This window comes from Diceros bicornis, chromosome 6, assembly GCF_020826845.1.
Source record: "Diceros bicornis minor isolate mBicDic1 chromosome 6, mDicBic1.mat.cur, whole genome shotgun sequence".
Lineage (NCBI taxonomy): Eukaryota > Metazoa > Chordata > Mammalia > Perissodactyla > Rhinocerotidae > Diceros > Diceros bicornis.
In genome coordinates, this window is record NC_080745.1 from 27,708,838 (window position 1) to 27,726,355 (window position 17,518).

Below are 17,518 nucleotides of genomic sequence, written 5' to 3' on the forward strand. Positions count from 1 at the left end.
TAAAGGTAGTCGACTACCTTTAGACTACTACTAAAGGTAGTCTACACACTACCTTTGAGAGGGTAGACCAGGGGTCTCAAACTCAAAGGCCTGCAGGTAACATGTGCTTGGTGTAAAACGATAGGGAGTGGTGGAGCCTGTGGCAAAATGGAGAGTCCCTGCCTAAAGGGGGCAGCTGCAATTTGGCTCCAGCAGCAACTGCTATGCAGGAATGCTGGGCCAGTGTTGCCAGAACTTCCGGTTTTTCAAGAGAAGCCAGAATTCCCGATTTTTTAAAATATGAAATCTCTCAGTGTTCAAATGTTGGCAACAAATCCCAATGTCTAAAAAGACTCTTTGGGGACCAAAGTCAATGTGTGTTCAGGTTAAATACTGCCTGCTGGGCACCAGTTTGAAACCTGTGGTGTAGACAACCGGGCAAAGTAGTCACCGAACATTTACAGTCACCTTAGAGCAGGTTGAATCTAGGCCCTGGCACAGCTCAGGAGGCTGCCAGGGGCAGCCTGAGTTCACGGCAAGTTGTGCAATGCCAAGCAGTCCATCCCACCGAGCAGGTCCCACCTAGTGACCAAGGGCAAGTGCCCTGCCCCAGGGGAGGAGCTCCTCAGCCAAGCATGCTAGGTCTTGGTCAAGAGGCTCCAGGCATGGAAACTGAGGCAGAGCTGAAGTGATAAGCAGGGCCGGTCATCAATTCCAGTGCCCACATCAGCCTTCTCTGGTGGGGAAGGCAGGTCTAGGTAGACCAGGCTGGTGTCCAGCTCATGGCTGCTCCAGGCCCCTTGGGTCATCCCCTCCTCTATGTCCAGGGGGCAGTGAGAAGTCAGGCAGTAACCTCAAGCAGATGTCTACTCTGTGGACAAGGCACTCCCTGGGGCCCTGCCAGGGCCCAGCAGGCTTGATCTCAACTCTAGTCTCTGGAGTCTCTCCTTTCTAAACTTGCAACACTGGAGATCACAAGGGGAATGAGTGGGGACTCTCAACCAGCAAGGCAAGCTCTGGGCTTCTGGACACAACACAGTGATTTCTAGAAACTCTGCCCCTTCTGGACTCGCCCTCTCCTACCACCACCAACCAAGGGACAAAGGGCCCACCGGGGACCACAGCCAGGAGCACCCTTTGAGACTGAAGGGCCCCTGAGGGAAGGTGCTGGTCTTATACCTCTCTGGGTTGTCCCCACACTCTCCTCTCTGGTCCCTGGCCATAAGGCCTACCCTAGGAGTCATGCACACACCCTCCCGCCCATGCCCCTCCTTCAGGACCTGGGTGAAGAACCACCGTCCTTCCTACCTCGCCTTCAGTGGGCTTCAGTGTGCTCAGATCTGACCAAATCCCCACACCTTTTCAGTGTCTGGGCCCCCAGCATGGATTTCAGAAACTTCTCTTCTCATGTCCAAACAACCCAGGTCCTGGTGAATTACTTATGCTCAGGGTTTCCTGAGCACAAGTTTCTATTTAAAGTCATATAAATTTTCACTGGCTAATAAGGCTGGAACCCTTGAGCTACAGAGCAGAATCATGAAGCAGAAGAAAACAAGCTGGCACCAGGGAAACATTTCCAGAACGTTCCAGAGCTGGCTGACTTTAATTTAGAAACAGATTTTGGCTATTGACATTCAGGTTTAAGGCACATTCCAAATTATAAGAAGCCCTATCACTGGCAGGGAGCTGGCTTTGTTCTTGTGGTTTTGCATGGAAGAAGAAACAGATGACTTTCTGGCTTTTTTTTTTCTTTTCTAAAAAGGAGTGAGTTTGGCAAAAACAAAGCTCATGACACATTCTTACCAGATGCAAAGATGACCCTTAAAAGGTCTTCCCTTTTACTCCTCAGTGAGGACAGACACAATGCTCCCCCACCCAACCTCTCTCACTGGAAATGTGTATGCAGCAAATAGACTTGTATGCATCTGTCTGGCAACAACTATAAAAAAAATGCCTCCAAATAAACATAGAAAACTACATGACGAAAACAAAGCCAAGAGTCTCAGCCACAAGCAAAGGGGAATGATTGCATGAGTCAGGAAATAAAACATCTACTTGAGCAATAAGAAGCTGTGAGGAGTGGGGAGGAAAAGGCATCCTGCGAGAGCTGGAGACAGACCCAGGTCCTTCGGCACGAGCACGCTGGACAGATCAGGAGGGGCAGGGGAGGACAGGGCCAAGGCTCTGCGGACGGCCCGCAATGGGACACCTGAGGGGCTATGTTGAGGATTTGTTAGAAACAGGTGGACATTCTTTGGCCTTTTCCCGGCATCGCCCTTGCCAGCAGGTGGACAGAAGTGAACCACCCGTCACTGCTCAGTCGTTGCCACCACAGATCTTCAGCAAAATCTTCCGGTAATCTCCCGAAGTGTCTCCCTGGTCACAGGAACAAGGAGGACATCAGTTAAGGGAGGCATGGCCAGTTCTGGCCTCCTGGCTCCGATTTCCTTCTGCCCCAAGCGCTCTGACAGAGAGGCAGGCCCACCCCAAGGAGATTCCCCATCGCGCTGGGTGAGGGGCGCATGCACTCGACATTACAGCTGGTGCAGACCTTGGATAGTGCAGTTCAGCCTCCCCAGCCCTCTGTAAAACATAGAAAGCTGTACTCGCCCCAATAATTAAAGTCAGAATTTGAAAAATAAAACCAAAAGAGTATTTAAAACAGCCCAAACCCTCCCCCCTGCCCCAAGGCTAACTAATGGTGGTCTTTTTGCAGCGCACTGTTGTTGCCCCAAATTGGGACTATACCGTAACTTAGTATGATGTCCCGCTCAGGAAAGGTAATCTGCTGTGATATGACCTTCCAGAAGAGGGTGCAGTTATTACTTGGGCATCCCAGCTCACCTGACCTCTCCTCCACCTGAGCCCATCGCACTTACTTTAAAAGTGCAGCCCACGCTTAGCTAATTTCTAATCATTTCCTTCCTTGACGGCAAGGCCACGGCTTCTTCAAGATGCCCACACAGAAGATACCTGGTGAATAATTACTAATTCTCTGCTATCCACAGCATCATTTTATAGCCAGGAAAATGGAGTTTAGCTTCTCTCAGCGACATGCCCAACATCAAACGCTAGTGAGTCTGAAATCAGGACCTGGTCGCGGTGCCTGCAGTTTCAAGGTGCATGTGAGTTCAGGATGTAACTGTTGGACCACCCAGACTGGAATAAGTTTTGTCAGACTGACTCTGGCACATGGTGATAAAAGAGTAGATAGCGTTTGTGAGACACTTATTGCCACACAATATGCTTTACATGGACTGCCTTGTGCAAGACTCACAACACTCCTTGGAGGAGCTATTATCAACCTCATCTTAAGGAGGATGAAACTGGGGTTCAGGGAGGCTTAAGGAAGTTGTTCGAGATCCCACAGTGATCACGCAGAAAAGCCAGAACTGGGCTCCAAGCGGTTGACCCCAGAGCCCTTGCCAAGCCCATGGAGTTCTGAGAAGGGAGAAGTAAAGGGGACAGTGGGGGTGGCCAAGGAGGTCCACAGGCAAGTGGGACACCAAGAGGCAGCCCACAGCACCCAGGGGGCCCATACCGAGATGTCGTGGTACAGCGACTTGCCATACAGCCGCTTATACTCCATTCTGATGTCCAGGAGGTCGATCTCGCTGCGAGACACCATGATGCGAATCAGGGTCCGGTCCTTTGTTCCTATTCCCTGAAGAGAGTCCACCCAAGGGCGTGAGCAACAGGCCACCTCACTGTCCCAACTTCCCCAGGCACTCTGGCCCCCTCTCTGCCTGTGGGCCCTCTGTCCCCTTGGTTGAGGGGTGGCTCTCCCCATGCCTTCCACCCTGAGCCTTTGGTCCCAGTCACAGGTGGGGCTGAGACATCCCCACCCAGACCCTGCACAAGAGATTTACGTACCCTCATGGCTCTGTTGAGTCTTTCAGCAAAGAAGGCTGGGGTATTCTTTAGGCATTTCACTAGAAGAGAGAAAAATGGCATAACTCGATCTGCAGAAAACTCAGTCCAAGTGGGCATGGTGTGCACGAGTGTCCCCTTAGGAGGCCAGATGTCAAGCCCATCCCTGCATCCTTCTTCCTCTCCCCCCTTCTCCTCCAGGCTCAATTATCCATGGTCTTGGCTCCAGTTCTTTGGAATAGAAACATGCAGAGCCCAGACCAACCCAGCCTCTTTCCTGGCAACCCACGCGGTGAAAGGAGCTGTGGGGGGGAAACGTGGACAGCGATGAGGACCGTGTGCTGCTCAGGTGGGAGGGGCAGGCTGGAGACGCCGCGATCCTCATGGAGAAGGGACAGCCGGGAAGAACGAAGGTCTCCCTCGAGTTTTCAAGCCATGATATAAACAGCAGGGGATGTGCAGAGAAATGAGGAGGATTTTCCCAAGTGGGTATAAAGAGGGGGCAACCATTCTAGGCGGCAGGACCTGGAGCCCGTCAGGCCCCGCCTCAGAGGTCAGGGCTCAGGCACGGCAAGAAGCCCAACATCAACCCAGGAGCTACGCCAGCTCTCCTTAGCAAGGGCCTGTTTTGCTGTTGCAAGTAAAAATCTTTCCACTTGTTTCCATCACAAACATCTGACAACTGCCTGCAGGGATGTATTTTTAGAGGAAACTTGGCAGGATATGAGTCATCTTCCTCCGGGAGAGCAGTTGGTTGCTCGCCCACTAACACCCACACTGCAACTCCCCTGCCTGGAGCTGCGCTTGAAATATAAACAGGACAGCTCCAGGATGGCTGCGTACACCTGCGCAGGGATCCGGGCAGCAGTGTGACTTCCCACCATTTAGGCAGCTGGATGCAGCCATCCTGGATCCTGTGGTTCTTTCACTGCATGACCCTCAACCAGAGGATGGGTGAGCACCCTGACAATTACAGTACACGCCAGTCCCCAGTGGGCAGGCAGGCGGGCGAGGCAAGCCCAAGACACCTACCCACGGCCAGCATGCCCTGCTCCAGGTCCCCGGACATCTCCCGGCAGATGCTCTTCTCAATGTCTCGACCTGTCATTCGCTGATACTCGTTGAAAACTAGTGGGAAGACAGAAGGGACAAGTTATAGACTGAATTCTGTCCCTTCCCCCAGTTCATATGTTGAAATCCTAACTCCTAGTATCTCAGAATGTAACTGTATTTGGAGATCAAGTCTTTAAAGAAGTAATTAAGTTAACATGAGGCCCTTAGTGGGGGCCAATCAGACTGGTGCCCTTTTAAGAAGAGATTTGGACACACAAAGAAACACACGGAGGAAAGACCACGTGAAGACACAGTGAGGAGACAGCCATCTGCAAGCCAAGGAGAGAGGCCTCAGAAGAAACCAAAGCTGCTGAGACCATGACCTTGGACTGCCAGCCTCCAGAACTGGGAGAAAATGAATTTGTCATTTAAGTTACCCGGTCTGTGGTACTTTATCATGACAGCCGGAGCAAATTAATACAGGACACACAGTGAGGAGGCCTCTGCCCCCTCCTGAGCCCACTCTCCCACTCTGCTCCCAGCACCCTAGACGGCCCCACTGACCATACATGCCCAGCTCTCGGTCAGCCAGGTGCTTCACCCTCAAGTCGGGGGCACTCCCCCTGAGCCCGCTCATGCGGTCCCCTCACCAGACTGCTTACCAGATCGCACCTTAATCCCCGTCCAGGAGCCCCACACACCGAACAGCTCCCTCTCTTCTCAAATCCCCTACACTTCTAGTCCATGCCACTCCTTCTCCATCATCCAGGCGTCAGTCTTGTCTTTCTCAATCTGATTGGGCTAACGCCCACCCCGCGCCCCCAGCTCACCCTAGAACGAGCTGAGCACCACAGGAAGTGGACTGCAGGTTCCTAGAAAGGCAAGTGGCACAATGGAGACCTGGGTCCTAACTTTAGCTCTGACCCTGGATATAAATCGTTCTTCCCCAGCCTCAGTCTCCGTTTCTGTCAGTGTTCTCCAAACTTCCGTCATTTGTATATCAGTGTCATGATTTCCGCTATCTCTACATCCGTCTTCATTACTTAATATTTCTTCAGATCAGCTCCTCTTTTCTCCTAACTAATAACGTTTGTGAAACCATTACTACTTATATAATTCCACACTCATTAAAGTAAATAACGATTAAGATGAAAATACGTTCACTCACGCTCCATTATAGTGTAGCGTAGAGGTTAAACAGTGTGCTCTAGAGCCAGACAGCCTGAGGTCAAATCCGAGCTTGGCTACGTTGCCAGCTGGGTGACCCAACTTCCCCCACCGCCCCAGGCCTGCTTCTTCATCCATAACATGGGAGAACAGCAGCACCTATCTGCGCGTACATGTTAAAAGACCTCGTGCACGCACAGAGGAGGTGCCTAGGTTTTCACCCAAGCCACCCACCCGTGTTGCTTAGTGTGGCCATCATTCTCACTCCTTGCCTGCCTCACACAAGAGCTGTTCTGACACTGCTGGCCTCCAGGACATCCCTTTCTCTGAGTGTTCCTTCCTAGTCTCCTGCGACAGCCAGGGCCCTGTCTTTGGACTGCTGCTCTCTCTCCGGTCTCCTCCAGAGAGGACCTCGTGCAGTCCCAGAGCCTCAAACACCTTCAACCCGTTCACAGCTTCCAAACCGCCAACTTGAGTCCAACCTCTCCTGATCTCCAGACTCATAAACCCAGCTGCCTACCTGTTATCTCCAGCCTGAGACTCCCGATTTCCTTCCCTCCTAAAGCCTGCTCCGTCCACAGCTTCCCAAGCTCAGCAGAGGGCCACCCCATTCTTCCATTGGCTCAGCGGGAAAAAATCCCTGTGTCATCCTCGATTCCTTTCTTTCTCTCACACTCCACGTCCAATTCATCAGTAAACAGGGCCAGAATCTGACCCCTTCTCACCCTCTGTCCTTGCCACCTGGTCCTAGCCGCCATCATCTCTCCTCTGGATTACTGCAACTGCCTCCTAACTGGTTTCCTGCTCTGCCATTGACCCCTCCACTCTTCTCAACACAGGAGCCAGTGAACTTGCAAAATCTAAGTCCAATCACGTTCCTCCTCCACTCAGAGCCCTCGATGGTTTCCTGTTTTACTCAGGATAAACACTAAGTCCATGCAACTGTCAGCAGGGCCTCCTTCCATCTCTGACCTCACCTCCTACTACTCTCACTCCATCTGCTCCAGCCACACCGACTCCCTTCACTGGTTCTCAGTCGTGCTGGGAGACCCCTGCTAAGGGCCGTTGCACCTGCAGCTCCTTCATGTTTTTAACAGAAATATCATTACCTCAGTGGACTGCCCCAACCGCTGACCCCCCCCACCGTCCTCCGTCACTCCCTATCCCTGTTTCCAACTTTATTATTTTCTCTAAAGGATTTACCACTTGGTACAAATTTTCTTTTCATTTACTGCCCATCTCCCCAAACAAGAAGGTGATCCCCATGAGAACAGTGATGATGTAGCACCGTTCCCTAAGTTTCTCCACACCTACTGTGTGACCTGGCACGTGGCAGGAGCTCAATTCATATTTGTTGAATGAATGAGTTAATAAACCTTACCTAGTCTTACTGTTATGTTTTTTTTTTTCCCGAGGAAGATCAGCCCTGAGCTAACATCCATGCCAATCCTCCTCTTTTTGCTGAGGAAGACCAGCTCTGAGCTAATATCTATTGCCAATCCTCCTCCTTTTTCTTTCCCCCCACCAAAGCCCCAGTAGATAGTTGTATGTCATAGTTGCACGTCCTTCTAGTTGCTGTATGTGGGACGCGGCCTCAGCATGGCCGGAGAAGCGGTGTGTCTGTGCGCGCCCGGGATCCGAACCTGGGCCGCCAGTAGCGGAGCGCACGCACTTAACTGCTAAGCCACGGGGCCGGCCTCATGTTATGCTTATTTTTTATGGCACGTTTTGGATTAGGTGTTCTTGGCGCACACTCTCAACTCTAACATTTCACATTCCAGCATGTAAAGATACCAGCCAAGGGGAGCCGGCCCGGTGGCGCAGCGGTTAAGTGTGTGTGCTCCGCTTTGGTGGCCCGGGGTTCACAGGTTCAGATCCCGGGCGCGCGCCGACGCACCACTTGTCAAGCCATGCTGTGGCGGCGTCCCATATAAAACAGAGGAAGATGGGCACAGATGTTAGCCCAGGGCCAATCTTCCTCAGCAAAAAGAGGAAGACTGGCATTGGATGTTAGATCAGGGCTAGTCTTCCTAACAAAAAAAAAAAAAAGATACCAGCCAAGGAGGCTCCTATTTCCCTCGCCTCTTCCTTTTCTTTCCTCCAGAACCCGACGCTTGCAGAAACTCAGGAAACCCACTGATAACATCTTTTAAATCACCACCAGGGGCTCTTTTAAGGAAGCAAAAGCCTCATGCAAAGTATAACTGCCAAGCGTTCCTGCAAGCTCTGTTTCCCACAATACCTTCTCTGCCCTCATCTACCTGGCCCCAGGGAGGTCCGGACTGCGTTACCTGCCACCAGGTGGGCCCGGCTCCGGGAGCACAGAACCGCATTGAACTTGGACTCATCTGTTCCCAGGCGGTTCTCCCCAGCTGCAAACAGCTCCTGGACAGACAGAGGGGAAGACAGACATGCGATGCAGGCCTCGCCCCAGACACCAGGCCCAGGTCACTTGGGAGACCTGGGCAGAGTCTCCCGGCCCTGCAGGCCAAGAGGGGAAGGAAATGCGAGCAGTGCCTCAGCTGTGCTCCATTCACTGTGCCGAACTAGACACCAGCCACACTCCCTCACTGGGCAACACAGAAGGTTCTGAGGCTGGGGGAACTCAGGACCAGGCAAGACCGACTGGGGCCCAGGATAGGCAAGGAACAGCTTTAACCCAACCAAGGGAGCAGCAGCACAGAGGAAAACACGAATGAGAGGCCTGGGCTTGAGTCCTAGCTCTGCTACCAACTTGCCAGGGGACTCTAGGCAGGCCACTGGCCCCTCTGAGCCTCAGTTTCTCGTCTCTAAAAGGCGAAGCTTGGATTAGATTTGGGGTCACAAACCTGAAAGCCCAAGGGGGCCAGCTGGGTAACTTAAATGAAGGAAACAGGCCAGCTATAAGGCCAGGGAGTGGTGGGGACCAAGGCTACCCACACAGACAGGCGACTGCTTCTCAGAACCAGCTGAGAACGTTGATGGAGGGAACGCAGGCTCACAGTTGCCAGATCCACTTCTCATGAGAAGCCAGAAATCCAGATTTCTATGTCAAATTTCCCAATCTTTAAAAGCAGCTTCCCTATCTAAAAGGAATACGTGAGACAATAACTAGCACAACAATTGAGAGATCACAGTGACGGATGTGGGATTTCATGTGCTAGGCACTTTCCCTGTGTTTCATTGCATATACCATTATGTTGGCAAATGGGCAGAATCTGCACTTGCCTATTAAGCTTTCAAAAGTCTGAGCCCAAAATATTTGCCAATTTGCAACCCCCGCACCAGATGGTTCTCAAGTGCTTTCAAGGCCTCAGGTAGCAGCTCTTGATGGAAAGGCACTTATACCCAAGGGCAGAAGATGGCCATCAGGGGCTCAGAGATCCCACAGGTCAAGGTGAGGCCAAGCAGGTCCAAACTAAGAAGGCAGAGCAGTAGGCAAGAGACCTTGAAACTGAGGCAACTTCTGCCTCAGCTAGCAAACAGCATATAAAGGAAATAGGAAAACCACGACTGCAGCAAGAGCCAGAGCCTGGGAGCTTTGGGGACGTCCAGCCCTGAGTCCACAAATGAGAACGGATGTCTCAGGCCAGGGAGATGTTAACTGAGGAGGGGTCTGGGACTAGGGCTCTGTGCACTGCCTGGGCACAGAGAACAGGGCCAGGAGTTGGGCCCTTGTCCAGATTCTGCCTCCAGGTTTCTCTGGGCACAATGCTCAACCTTTCCGAGCCTCAGTTTCCCCAACTGGAAAGCAAATGGATCAGACCAGAAGAGTGGCTCTCTTCCAGCCCTGACAAGAGGGCACTCCACAGAGGTCCTCTTCACCCTGGTAGAAAGTAAAGATAAGGAGACCACTGGCGGTGCCTGGTGCATGCCCCGCCATGGGTGGCAGGAGCAGTGAAGGGGGAGAAAGAGGTGTGGCCAGCTCCCTCCCACCAGAACCGCTATGGTCTGAATTCATCAGCGGAAAACCCAAATCCTCTAGTGAGGCACTCAGGTGCCTGGACAAAGAGATGAAATGGTGGGAGACTTTTCATCTTTTGTCTGCAGTTCACACCAGGCTGGGGACAAGGGCAGAATTTTAAGGCTGCACAACTAATGTGACAGCTGGTTTCTAGGCTCAAATCTTCAAAAGCTTAACGGACAAGTGTGAATTCTGTCCACGTGCAAACCCAAGGAAAGTATCAACTCATGTGAAATCCCATGCCTATAACTATGATTCACCAAGGGCTGTAATATTTATTATCTCCCGTGTTCCCTCTTATTGGTGGGGAAATGAGCCTAGAGAGGTTGGGTGACCCACTCAAGGCCACACAGTTGATAAGCAGCAGGGACTGTCTGAAACTCACAGTATCTGGATACTCCTTCTCTGTTGCTCTTTCCATCCCAAGCTCCTCCCTTGTGAAGCAAGAAAGTGGGGGACCCCCTGGCTTAGGAAGCCAGATGGGGCGCCTGGCCTGGCCACCACACTCACCTGGGCGTCTCTCTGGACAAGCGACATGTCCACATTTGTGCTTTCGTCCCGGTTTCCCTGAAAGGAAGCAGCTGTACGGTCAGGCCAACTCCCTGGAGTTGCACAGCCCTCCCTCCCCGCTCCTTTTCCTCACTGCTCAAAGATCTGCCTCTCTCTGAGCCCCGAGCTCTGTCGTGCGAAAGTTACCTGAGAGAGAGAGATAAGGAGCCGCTGAAAGTGCCCTGATGTGTCACTCCGAATGGCCTCCTCCAGGGTCTTTTTGAATTCTGAAAGACACAAGGAAGGTCCACCTTGCAGCCACGTGGATGAAGCTGCCCACGGCACACAGTCAACAGTGGGCAATGGCAAGAGAAGGGTCTGGGAGTCCTGGGCACGAGGAGACAGGCAGCCCACACAGCATCCAGGGACATACAGGTAGAGATCTAGGAGGGGTTGTGACCTCCAGGCTTACCTGGCCTCTGATCAGTCATGGCCCAAACCACACTCAAGAGGTTTTCCCCAGCCTTCCCTTACCTTAGTCACCTGGCCCGTGTGTAAATAGCAGGCAAGGTTGGGTCTTGGATCAAAGCCCAGTGTTTGATGGGTGGCAGGAGATGAGTAGATAAGAAGGCTAGGAGAATACAGACCCTGGGAGAGGCTGTGGCCAAGGCCCAGAAAGCACAGGGGTCAGCAGAGGGCAGAGGCCCTGGGGGCCAGCCTGACCTGTTTTGTAGGCTCTGCTCAATTCCTGGATGTGCTCGTTGCTGCGGGAGGCGAGGATCTCAATCAGGCAGGCCTCATCGGTGCCAGCCCCCTGTGGTGGCAGAGAACACAACAAGCCACAAGCTTGTTATAGCTCCCTCACTGGTACCCAGGAAACAGAGCAGGTGCCACACTGCTGCCCTACCCCCCAGGGCACAAACTCCAGCAATAGGAGCCACTAACACAGAGACACGCCCAAAGGACTGCTGCTGCCTGGGTCTGAGGCAGCCAAGCTCCCCTCCACGGGCCCAGGCAAGTACCGGACAACGACAGCAATATGGTGCTGAGCAGAGACCACACGAAGGATCATCCCCATTCCACCCACCAGGAAACTGAGAATCAGAGAGGTGTAGTGACTTGTCCAAGGCCACACAGTAAACGGTGGTTGAGACGTGGACCCATAACTGTTTTATTCCAAGTTCAGCCTATGAATGAGATGAGAAACAACTGACACAGAAAATGGGTTTAAAGCAAGAGAGCGGACATGTGGAAAAACTAGAGTCCTAGAGTGGACTGTGGAGCATCTGGAGACATCCGGAGACATCCAGGAAGAGGTGGCAACAACGAGGATGAAAGAGACAAGCACGTCAGGGATAGTGAGAAGGTGGAGGACAAGGGCAGCAGCCAGGCTTCTATGTCGGTTTGAATCTTGACTCTGCCGCTTACTAATTGTGTGACCTCGGGCACGTTACTTAACCTCTCTGCGCCTCAGATTCCCTGTCAATAAATGGCAGTGATCCTAGCTCATAGGGAAGTCACGAGGATTAAAGGAGTTACATACGTAAAGTGCTCAGAACAGTGCCTGTCACGCAGGAAGCACGACAGAGGACTACCTATTTTTATGATTACTGCTACCGTTACATTACTTAGGGTTTACAAAGAGCTTCCATTAGCCACCTTGCTCAGCTCACCACACGGTCATGAGACAGAGCATCCACGACCCCATTTTACAGATGCTCAAGGATACACAGCTAGTTGGTGACAGCAGACTCTAAACCTGTGTTGTTTCCAGCACTCCACAACCACCATCACCTCAGGAAGCTGGTGGGGGCAGGCGCTGGGGCCACTCCCGGGGGCCCCAAGCCATCGCCCTCCCCAACTGCCTCCTGACTCCCTCCCTAGAAGAAAGCACGTAGGTGTGTTTTAGTGGAGTCACACTGAATTCTCTGCTTCTCCTCTTGGGGGAAGGAAAAGTCACTGTGCCCACCTATCAGGCCTCAGAGGAATGGTGCATTCCTTTGGAGGACCTGTTCGATTCACAAGGATTTCCTCTTCTGTGGGAGCTGCCCCCTCCCCATCCACTGGATACCTGCTGTGGGTCTTGGGAGCCACAGGACTCTCTGGAATGGTTATAACCTGCCTGTTGGTCATAACCTATTGGACTGGGGGAGATAGTGAACCCAAACTAAGCCAATCAGAATCTACTCCCTATTTGGAATTTGGAATGAGGGGACTAGTGGTCCCTTCTGCGGCTGGATCTCTGAGAGGTAAATGGAGATGGGTCAACAGGGATCCTCTGCCAAACAGACATGAAAAAAGCAGCACAGCAGCAGATGAAGAATGAAGAGGACACTCAAGAAGAAGCAGAGGCAAGAGAGAAATCCTGCCTGGGCCCCTTCCCTTCCATGCCAGGCTGCCAGTCTTCATCCCCATGACTGAGTCTCCATCTGGGTTATGCTTACACTCAAGAGTGTTTCTGCTATTTGCTAATAACAGAGTCCTAATGAATGAGGATGACACCACTCACGCCTCATACGCCTTTTCTTATCACTGCACCACTAGCTTCCTCTACAACTCTAGCCCCTACCATGTTTTTAAGATGGAGAGAGATTTAGATGCTCCCTGATGCTGAAGGATACCTCATCTGCCTCTTGGGGAAGTCACAGAAGTTCTCCTTTCTACAGCACTGGGAGTCCAACCCGAGAGGGTCCAGGAGCCACAGTGACAACAGTGGCTAATGAGCAGGCTAAGACACAGCACGCGGTCCAGGCTTTCCCCTAGGCTGTGTCCACACGTATGAACACAAACATGCACACGTACACACCTTGATGGCTTCCTTTATCTCATAAACGTCAAAGAGGACTGGGGTCTTCATCAGAGCCAAGACTGTCTTCTCAAAGTTTCCTGACAGTTCAGATTTCAGATCTTTGATCAAATCCTGATTGGATATTCAAACAAACAAAAAACCCTATTTTGAGAATCCACAGAAAGTGATTAATAGGGACAATATCCCAGATCCGAGGACCAGTAGAATCAGCAGAAAAGCCAAACCTGAGGCCCCAGCACAGACCTGCAGAATCGGAGCCTGCATTTGAACCAGATCCCAGGCGATCCAGGGTGCATTAAAGTTGGAGATGTGCTGAGCTAGAACACTTGCCTATTCAATGTCTACCATTTTCACCTTTCGAAGATTCAAAAGTTCGAAATACGCCCCCCTTGCGTGTGTTCAGTACTTAAAGCCTTTTCCTTCAAAGCTCTTCTATCAGCTAAACTTCCGTGGGTGGTCATGAAGCGGTCAGGGAGAGCAGCCTGGGTTCCAGGAGGGGACACGCCGGGTGGGAGTGGAGGGGAAATGACTTGCCCCTGGTCTCAGTGAGTCATGGCAGACACAGGGCTACAACTCAGATCTCTGGGTGCCTCTCATCAAATCTCAGTACCCTGTGGACTGTGAGATTTCTCCCTCAGAGCATCCTTCACCTCTAGAAGATGCCATCAGCCAAGAGGCCATTGGTCGGGTGGGCAGCAGGAAATGCCTTAATACGCCTTATTGCCCATTCAGGAGATCGAGGCTCCCTCGGCCCCAAAGAAAGGCAGGAGTGAGTAGGGCTGTGCTGGAGGATATGCCTTGATTCAGGAGGGACCAAACCACTCCCCCCACCAAGACTCCCCCCTGCCCCCACCCCAACACTCACCTTCCCGTAAGCTGTCTTGAAGGACAGCATGATCTGCTGCCGCTGCTTGTTGGAGCGACTCCCCAGGCAGTCGATGATGGCCTGCTCGTCGGTCCCTGGAGGAAGAGGTGGGAGTGGGCAGAGCCAGGGGTCGTGGGGATGCTCCGCAGCTGGAGACTTCCCTGGTCTGGGTCCTCCAATTCTCCTGCGCCTCCCAACTACACCCCATGTGCAGGCTGCCTCCATGCAGCAGCCCCAGCCCACAGAGCCACTGTGTAACTGCCTGGGGAATCAAGGGGCAGTTAGCATTTGAGCCACCCAGGGTCTCTCACCAAAGCCTTTCATAGCCTTCCGCAGGACCTCGGCATCTCGCAAGGGGTCAAAGCCAGGAGCATCTGTGATGGTGCCTCGGTTTCCAAACTGCTCGGACAAACAGACCTAGGTGAGATGCTGCATCCCCCAGATGTGAGACTGCCCCACCTCAGACTCTGGGAATGACCTTTTCTCTAAAAGCTGGGGTACCTGAAGGAAGCCGCAATCAACAGCACAGAGGACTCTACATGGAGTGGGACTAATGTGACCGTTATCTGTCCTCATGTCCTGGTTCTGAAGCTTCTGCCTGGCTCCCATGGCTAGGAGCCCACCTATAGCTAAGTCCTGATGCTGAAAATATGTCCTACATCCACGTTCTCCAGGGCTGGACCTGGGTTCCTGATGAAGGGGAGGCCTTGGGAACAGGGGCCACCGGCTTCTCTCAATGCCTCACCACCAGAGCACACGAGAGCACACATCAGGGTCCTCCTAAAGGGGCCTGGCTAGTCCATGGAGTACCTTTGCACAATTCAGAAAAAAGTGCTCCCTCTGCGGGGATGAAGGTGTCAACCTTCACAACGGTACATGCAGCCCAACCACCTCTTGGACTAGCACCGGTTCCCTGGTACTGTTTTCTAGACTCTATGACCTGCTTTCCTGCCAGACTTTTTCCTGACACTAACAGCTGCACACCCCAGCAAACTTGAATTTTCCTGCCTCAACTGTCTCCTGGTGGATTATCTTCTGTGGCTAGTACAAACTGGTTATAACACAGGTAAGGAGATAAGCTCAGAGGAAAGATAAGGCAGAAGGCAGGGAGAGAGGATGGAGAGCAGGGCAGGGGTAAGGGATGGGGGCAGGGAGCAGAGGGGACCCTCTGTCTAAAAATAGTAGTCAAGCACATACCACTAGCTCTGTGCTTGGCTGGTGTGTCACGTAACCATGACAATGAATTCTAGGCTCTGCAAACACGAATTGCTCTTCAAAATGAGCCAAGAGCAACTCTGAAGGAACTGCCAACAATCTTCCCTACTCAAAGGAGGTTTTAAGAATCCTCTAAAACCAGCCTGGAAAGGCACATCCAGGGGACTGAAGACTAAGAGCTGTTGAGCATAGAGCCTGGAGACCAGTGGCCTGAGCAGTTCTTACAAAACACAGAGCCCAGGCAGTAAGTAACACAAGAGCAACGAAGGGTACCCTGGGACATTCAGACCCAACTCGCACACAGAACATCCAACCAAACTAGGAAAAACAGGGCAGCTCCCTGGGATCTTCAGAAATACAAACCAGGGGTGGGGCGTCTGTGAGAAAGTGACACTCTGTTAAAACAAGAAGTTGCAGCTGAAGGACTGAGCCCTCCCCCATACCCTCCCTGGCCTTGCTGGCAGAGGACACTGGGCCACACATCTCAGGCCTTTGCGGCCAGGGCTGGCTGAGGGTAGGGCAGGGCTGGCACTCACCTGGGATGGGGGCACGGCAGGGGTGACAGTTCCGGACCCCGAGTATCCTGGATAACTTGGCACCGGCTGCTGCGGCCCAGGAGGTGGCACTGGTGGCTGTCCAGGGTAGGTCACTGGTGGCTGCCCAGGGGGCGGCACGGGCTGGCCTGGCACAGGGGCCCCTGGATATGGCGGATATGAAGGCATCCCGGAGGGTGGGTTTCCTCCAGGGGGCGGGTACATCCCATATGGAGGCTGCTGGGCAGAAGGGGGCTGCCCAAAACCCCCAGGAGGCACTGGAGGGTAGCCACCCCCAGGCGCCCCAGGGTACAGGTTTGGCACATTGGCTCCTCCGAACGTCCCCGACATGTTGGCTGCCTGAAAGTCCACAAAGCAGAGTCTAAGATTAACGGCCCCTGCAGGGACAGCCACACTCCGCCATCTGCCCTTCTCTGCCCTGAGCCCTGCAGCGGGCTCTCAGGAGCTACACTCAGAGCTGGAGCAGAGTCTGAGCACCAGCGGCTTCTCGGCAAGGCCCACCTTGACACTGTCCCACTTCCCCTCCACCCACACTGCCGATCCCCTTACTCCCTCTAACTCCACATCGCTTACTTAGGGCTACTGTCTGTCTCTTCCCAGTGAATAAGTACTCAAGGCTGAGGCTTTCATTTGTTTTATTCACATATCCCCAGTGCCTAGAACAGGCCTGGCACAAATCAGACTGTGTATCGGTTGCACTGTTTACATAAAGCACACATTTGTTTTCCGATTACAAAATACACTATTTTAAAAGCAAATCAATGAATAAAAGTAGCACGCCTGTCCACGCTACCAGGCACCTGCTTCCAGTCCCAACCAGAACAGCCATCCACATACAGACACACACATGCTCGCATACAGCACATGCACGCACACAGGCACACACTCTCACCTCCCCCCGCCCCTATGCTGAGCCCACACAGAAGGTGCTCAATACATATTCCATGAAGGCACCCCCGACACTCCCCCAGGGCTGAAAGGGACCTGAGAGACCATGCGGCCAACGCATTCCCCTTCCCCTCATTTTACAGGTAGGAAAATCGAGATGCAGAGAGAGACAGCAAGCAGGTGAGAGCCCCCAGTGGAAATCCTTACGTCCTAAGATTATGCAGCTCAGCACACTAGGCACCCACAGGTCACACACACACAGACACCTCTGACACCACGGAAGCCAGCAGCCTTTACCCCTCTGGTCATGCAGGTGTGGCCCCAGGGGCAGCCCCAGCAGGAGGGCTGGACTCACCAGTCCGGAGAGGTAGTCCTGGTTGAACTGCCCTGCGTAGTTGGCCACGTTATCCAACCCGATGGGAGGCATGTTGGGCGGGGGCGGGGGGTGGGGGTAGCCAGCACCTCCCCAGGGACCGCCACCTGAAAGCAACACCAAGCCCTTTAGCTCCCTGTTGGCCTCGCAACAGGGAAAGGCAGAGCATCAAGCTCCCAGCGGGTCAGGAGGAGAGGCCACACAGGGCCTTGGGGACAGGGCTACAGACCATAGGGAAAACACTCAGGCAAGAAAGTCTAACCCAATCAGGCTGCCAGAGGAAGAGAAGAGGGAACCTTCTCCTCCTTCCAGG

The 17,518-nt window shown here is 52.9% G+C and overlaps 1 protein-coding gene across 2 annotated transcripts in view; it reads right to left on the reverse strand.

The window, feature by feature from the left end:
• Nucleotides 1–1,548: 1,548 nt before the first annotated feature.
• ANXA11 (annexin A11) overlaps nt 1,549–17,518 on the reverse strand; it is a 42,916-nt gene continuing 26,946 nt past the window's right edge. For both annotated transcript variants that reach the window (XM_058543093.1, XM_058543092.1), the window contains exons 3-15: nt 17,188–17,312; nt 15,927–16,283; nt 14,487–14,574; nt 14,176–14,270; nt 13,308–13,421; nt 11,225–11,315; nt 10,709–10,788; nt 10,523–10,579; nt 8,361–8,454; nt 4,882–4,977; nt 3,853–3,911; nt 3,521–3,643; nt 1,549–2,355 (exon numbers count right to left, since the gene is read on the reverse strand). In XM_058543093.1, coding sequence (XP_058399076.1) covers nt 2,296–2,355; nt 3,521–3,643; nt 3,853–3,911; nt 4,882–4,977; nt 8,361–8,454; nt 10,523–10,579; nt 10,709–10,788; nt 11,225–11,315; nt 13,308–13,421; nt 14,176–14,270; nt 14,487–14,574; nt 15,927–16,283; nt 17,188–17,312 — 1,439 coding nt within the window. In that variant the 3' untranslated portion in view covers nt 1,549–2,295. The remainder of the gene's footprint in view (nt 2,356–3,520; nt 3,644–3,852; nt 3,912–4,881; nt 4,978–8,360; nt 8,455–10,522; nt 10,580–10,708; nt 10,789–11,224; nt 11,316–13,307; nt 13,422–14,175; nt 14,271–14,486; nt 14,575–15,926; nt 16,284–17,187; nt 17,313–17,518) is intronic.